The 6055-nt window shown below is 36.2% G+C and overlaps 1 protein-coding gene across 1 annotated transcript; it reads left to right on the plus strand.

Annotated features, from left to right (window-relative positions):
• Nucleotides 1-206: 206 nt before the first annotated feature.
• On the plus strand, nucleotides 207-3420 carry LOC114536050 (uncharacterized protein C7orf26 homolog). Its single transcript, XM_028557408.1, has 9 exons — nucleotides 207-305; nucleotides 587-951; nucleotides 1022-1114; nucleotides 1208-1391; nucleotides 1510-1744; nucleotides 1913-2196; nucleotides 2324-2425; nucleotides 2712-2751; nucleotides 2825-3420. Exons 1-9 carry the CDS (start codon nucleotides 260-262, stop codon nucleotides 2853-2855), a joined length of 1380 nt encoding a protein of 459 aa, XP_028413209.1. The 5' UTR covers nucleotides 207-259; the 3' UTR covers nucleotides 2856-3420.
• Nucleotides 3421-6055: the final 2635 nt, after the last annotated feature.

A 6055-nucleotide genomic window follows, 5' to 3' on the forward strand; every position in this document is an offset into this window, starting at 1 on the left:
TAATATTTGTTTTAAATTTTATGAATAAATTTTATGAATAATATTGAACTGATATTGTTTGAAAACATTTTTAAAATATATCGTAAAGGTCAACAATGCATTGCAACCTTCCAACTTTTGCAAAACGGTCCATTAACGATCGAAGCTGCGCGGTCATCCATGTTATCGACCTGGTAACGAGTTGAAAATTTTCAAAATGGCGGATTTTTTGGAGTGGAAAAGTTGTATTTTGATGTTTTGAATTGTAATTTTCTCCAAGATGCAAGCAAGTTTAGGGCAGGATCGTAGTGGAGAGGATGTATGGAGTGAGTAGCAAATATATTTAAGGTGTTTTTCAGCGATGGCGCGTGACAAGGAGAAAATAATCCAACATGAACAGCATATTATTAAAACTATACAGTACTACACTACTACAGCACGTTAACGTATGTGTATATACCCAAGTTCACAACGTGGGGAACAATCAAAAGTATATGTTAATTTCTCTCTGGCAAATATCTCGTGCATGCATATTTCATATACAACACAACGACCTACCTTCTACCTATGATGAATGATGATAAACAAGCATTCACTTTACATTAAGATGTGGCGACCTGGAAGTCTGACATATCCTCAAAAGTCTCATTCATCCGTCAGAATCTTAAAAAACAAGCGAATAATCGACCTGCCGCATGGAAACACGCACTGAACATCCAAAAATCATACTTCACAACCGTCTTGAAACGGTCCAATCGCTTTGATCTCACAGAAGAGGATATTGATAATGTCGATGTGATAGTGGAAATTGTTGACGAGTTTATTTTTAACGGAGGGAAGGATTTTACTGCCATGCAAGAGTTGCATTTGCTTGAGATTATCCGTAGTCATTTCCAAGCAAATGACGATGACGTCAATAGATGTTTGCAATTTGCTGCCATGTTTAACCTGAGTCCTCATGATGAAATGAAGGTGATGTTATTATTTGTGACTTTGCTCAACTGTCGTGTATCGATCCTTAAATGTGTATGTTGTTTTCCAGGAATACCGTTGTAAAATGTTAGGGAAACTTGTGTCAATGTCTGTTGCCCTTGATTGCTCAAAAATACTGGAATGTGTTGCTGTATGGATTATGGTAATAAAAATTTAAATTGTGGATATTTTAGAATATGTTATCCATCTAATGATGCACAATAATGCTTAGTTGATCCATCAAATCATTTCATAGAAACATCGTTCTTCATTTCAAGACATTTTGGACTTGATTCAGGCTATCATTTACGATTACTGCATCCTGGTACCAACCTCATTGGCTGCGCTAGAGAGAATGGTGAATCATTCATCATTACTTGCCTCACAGTTTCTCACTGCGGTGACCTTATTGTATCCTATGTATAAAGCTCCTTCACAAGGTACACATATGTCCTCTATGATCCCTGGCTGTGTGACTGTTGACCATGTGTTCTCTTAAGATAATAGCAAAATAACTACACCCACATGTTTATCTGACCAGATATTAACAATTTCTAGATGAAGAAATGTCTACGGAGAATTTAGAAAAACGCAAATCATGTCTGCCACCATTTTCTCTCCTGACTTTGGTTGCCGACTGGGTTGCTTCACAGCCTGGTATCTCTCTCACCCCATACCCACAGCATTTGGGGATGCTCCCTAATTGTAGGGCGGCCAATCAAGATATGGAAACACCTGCGCCAGCAGGCCCGGCAAACAAACTTCCTCTTACACCCATACTGGGTCTCATCAGGTAAAACTCAACTCAAAGTTGATTCACTCTGTTTGGGTGTACTTCCTTAGTATGGTGGATCAAAAACTTGATAAAGCTATGAATTGATAGCTGGAAAGCTCTGATAGAGCTACCCAATGTAAACACCATTGTTTACATGAGATCAACAAGACATGATTCATATTTCAGGTGGAGTATTCTGGGAACCCTGTGTTTCCTGTCGCAGCGTCAAACCAAATTATCGCCAGATCAACACAAGGAGATTAAGCTGGTGTTTTCAAAACTGCAGTTTGGTGTTTTGGAGACGTTGTTAACTGCTAAAAAACAACGGGAAGAGAAAGAGCAGGACAGTGAGATTGAACCTGGAGAGGTGATGGAAGAGGAGCTGGATTATAGGAGCCTAGTAACTATCCATAATCTCCAAGAAATATGTATGGAATTGTTGGATATCAGTAAAGAGTTGCCTTGTGAAGGTGTTTATATGAATTATTGCTTTCTTGTCACATTACATGAGTATATTCCCTGTTTTGTAAAGGTGAAGCTTACTGGACCTCATTTCTGAAATTGTGTTTTTGTTAAAGCGTTTATCTTGTTTTTAAGATGCTCTGGAATCAAGAGATAGTTTGATGATTCTAGCTGTTGACAGACTGGCACAAATAATTCAAGTGGCAAAATCAACCGATTGTTTGTCAGGAAAAATATGTAATTTTGTTCAACATATAAATATCTAAAGTTAGTTCAGTTTAAGTTTCCTCCTGTAGTAACACTGGATCAATAAGAGATGATTCTTACTCGACCTCTAGGAAGAACAGTTTAGAACTGATAGAGCTATTCAGTATAAATAAAGTTAGTTTAGTTTAGGTTTCCTCCTGTAGTAACACTGGATCAATAAGAGATGATACTTACTGGACGTCTAGAAATCTATAAAACCTTATCGCGGTTACCTCTGGGAGGAATAGTTCTAAACTGAAAGTATAATTTTTTTCAGCGGAATTTTCATCCACTTATAAAAATCTACCTCATACAAGGTAAGAATGTCTCTTCTTCATAAGATTTAAGAGCTCTATCGTATATTTAAAGCTCGCAAAATTTTAATTTTAGATTGCTAAATTTAGTCCTGCAGTCTCGATGAGTATTGTGATGGGTTCTTGATAAATTAAAGTTTTTGAGGCTGAGGGTCTATCGGTCAGAGGACAGAGCTGGATGCGAGAAATTGAGAATGACTTCAACTGTCAACAGAGTAGAAGAGTAATATGAAATTGCTGTATTCATTTTGCGATACGAAAAGGACCGTAACTAAAAGACAAATGAAATCAAAGCAAGATATAAAGAGAGGAAAGTCGACTTTACTTAGTAAAAATCCCGCTTTGAATTCACTCGTGTATGATCGTACAAATGAAACAATAGTTTGGAAGATAAAGAGGGAAAAGAGATGTGTTTAATGAGGAGTTCCATTATCGTGTAAAAATATTTTCCGTTTGTTCTGCATGAACCGAAGCATATTGTTTCATTAAATGTTACCTTTCTTAGTTTTAGTGTTGGGTAAGATTGAGAAGTTTTATTTTATATAGAAATTCCAACGCATCGGGGAACTAAAATACCGTTGCATACTGTACTGTTCTGAATGATAAAAGTTTCAAATATAGGCATGTTTTTAGCACTAGTTATCCGTCTAGTTGTGTTAGATTTCCTGGATTCCGTGCAATTAATAATCACGTGTAACGATCACGTTCAATGATCACCCATTGTTTGTTATTCCTGGTTAGCAAAACAACTGTGGTTACCCCACGATATAAATTATGAATTTTCATCTGAGTTGTTGGTTAGTATCGTTGATTTATTTTACGACATACGCCAGCCGGAGTGAAATGCTTTAACTTGTTAATCTTGTGTGGTTACCCCACGATGTAAATTATTAATTTTCATCTGAGTAGGTTAGTGTCGTTAATGTGGTTAATGTCGTTGATTTATTTCACGACATAGTAACCAAGTTCAACTCTCCTCACCTAGGGCCGAGTGGAATGCTTTAACTTGTTAATCGTTCTCATCGTGCTTGCTGTTGAGTTTTTTTTCTGTTTTAAAAAGTTGTTTCAATAGTTTTTTGTCCTTGGTTTAATGATGTGTGAAGGATAGAGTTTGAATGAAACCTGGAGACTGACATCGGTAGATGATGAAGAATCCTAGCATCTTGTTTTCCGTTAGGAAAGTCATTCTCGCGACGTTCTGTCTTGCTTTGCTGTTTCATGTAAGTAAATAGTCCATTTTAAATATATCTTTTTTATGACTTTGTAGTTTAGTATCTCTCTGAATCGATAGAAGATGACCGTTATTGCATAAAACTCTATAGGAAGAACAGTTTAAAGCTGATGGAGCTATCCAGTATACATGAACTTAGTTTAGTTTAGAGATTATCGATCTTTTAGAATTGAGAGCATAAGCAATATGGATGAAGTTATAAGGTTGGATAGCTCGGCTTTTTCTCTGCAGTAGCATAACCAAAACCCGTTCACTGGTTGTTGCCAGGAGAAATTAAACTAAAGTTACATTAGCGTTGCATACCTGGAAGCAGCATTTCATTTTCAACACCAATATATGGTTAATATTTATTCAAATATTCAATAAATTTCGACCATTTTTTAAACGTTTTTCGATTGGAACAGTACTCAAAGAACGAGGCGATGTTTCGATGTTTCCTCAATACAAAAACACAAACACAAAGGACAAACAAAATATTATCTACGAGAGTAGAAATTTTAAGAATAACGCGTGCAAAACCTTGCGGAAAACTTTTCGTGCAAGTTGGTTGGAAATTAGCCCTGCGGCGGTTGAGGACTGAAGATGCGACGTGATGACGGAACTCTCCACAATATCTTCCGACGATTACAGAAAGTTTAAAGAGTAATATAGGCTTTTGTAACTCGTCTTAAAGAGACATCCAGAAACCAAAAACAAAGGGTTTATTTTCCAATGGATTAAGCGAAATGAAAACTGTACTCTTGTTCAGACATGTTTGTATATAATGCGGTTTGTTTTCTAATGAATGACTGCCCTATTTGGCGTGGGGGGCACCTGTTGTTAACCTGTTCTATTAAGAATCGGTTTCGCAAACAATGCAAGATGTTTGAGTCGCTCTATCAATTTTCGTCCATTCCCACCAGAAATAAATATTTCCCCCCAAAATATTGCGAATTCTCAAAGTTTTTCAACTTCATGTTGACCTAGTTTAGTGAAATAAGCGCTCAGATGCATCATAATTTACTAAAACATTCTCCAATTGCGATCTCAGAATAGCTGACCACATCCCACAAATGAATTAATTGAGAATACCTCTTCATATCTTTCGTTCCATTGAAGAAAGAAATTTTATACACTGACATTTAATCTCAAAGATGGATAGAATTTCTCTATAGAACTTTCAATTTGTACCAGAGAAAAATAGCTTCTTAGTATTTAGTTCAGTGAGTGTAACGATTTTTTGAAACACAACTTGTTAAACAAACTTAAGGTCCCGCCTTTCTTGAACCTTTTTGATAATAATAATTCATCTGTCACTCCAAACTTCTGTTTCCCTTTTTTCAAAACTACAAAAGACAATAGTTAAAACCAAATAAACTTTAGTTTTCGCCAATTTGGGGATTGACGATTGTATTATTTGTAATTTTTTAGGTTCGTCTTGGCAACGCCGAATGTTTGTCTAATGGTAAACGAATCCTAAATCGTTGCTTGTATTTGTGTTGAACTTGCCTTTCGTTTTGTTTACTTAAGTATTTTGATCCTATTTTGATACCTAATGTCTTGTGGTATTTCTTTCCAGACGCACATCTTGACTGTTTTCCCAAAGATTTGATGCAACGTGCAGGTACTGTACACCTTCAAATTCTCAACAGTAATATATAAACGACGAGAGAAGTTTAAAGCAAAGTTTTTTTGTTTAAACATAAGCTAGTGTAGTTTAGATTTTGTCCTTTAGTAGCATTTTTTGAACACTCATTCCTCGCCTGTTTCATAGAGGAAAACGATTTAAATTTGATAGGGCTATTTAGAAGTAGAGTAAGTTAGAAGTAAAATGTTTATCTGGTCACCAAAAGTTGAATTTGTTCAATCTTCCTCTCTTAGTAACTCTTGGTGTTTTGTTTAGAGTACTGCAGCAGCAACACTTTCAAAACTGGAAGTGGTATTTTTCATTGTCCACGGCAATCTGATTCCTCAGAGCCCTTAGAATGGATTTCGGAAAAGCTTGTGAAACCCTGGATAAAAGTGGTTTTACATAAAACTCTCAACATGACCAAGCTCATACTTCAACAGCGATCTGGGGAGAATTCCCAAATCAAG

The sequence above is a fragment of the Dendronephthya gigantea genome, unplaced genomic scaffold (assembly GCF_004324835.1).
Source record: "Dendronephthya gigantea isolate DGI-Jeju-01 unplaced genomic scaffold, DenGig_1.0 000129F, whole genome shotgun sequence".
NCBI classification, from domain to species: domain Eukaryota; kingdom Metazoa; phylum Cnidaria; class Anthozoa; order Malacalcyonacea; family Nephtheidae; genus Dendronephthya; species Dendronephthya gigantea.

Coding starts and splice junctions, on each gene's coding strand:
- LOC114536050 (XM_028557408.1), top strand. CDS start 260: ATGCAAGCAAGTTTAGGGCAGGATCGTAGTGGAGAGGATGTATGGA. Junction 1,115..1,207: donor GTGTTGCTGTATGGATTATG/GTAATAAAAATT, acceptor ATCATTTCATAG/AAACATCGTTCTTCATTTCA. Junction 1,745..1,912: donor CCCATACTGGGTCTCATCAG/GTAAAACTCAAC, acceptor TTCATATTTCAG/GTGGAGTATTCTGGGAACCC.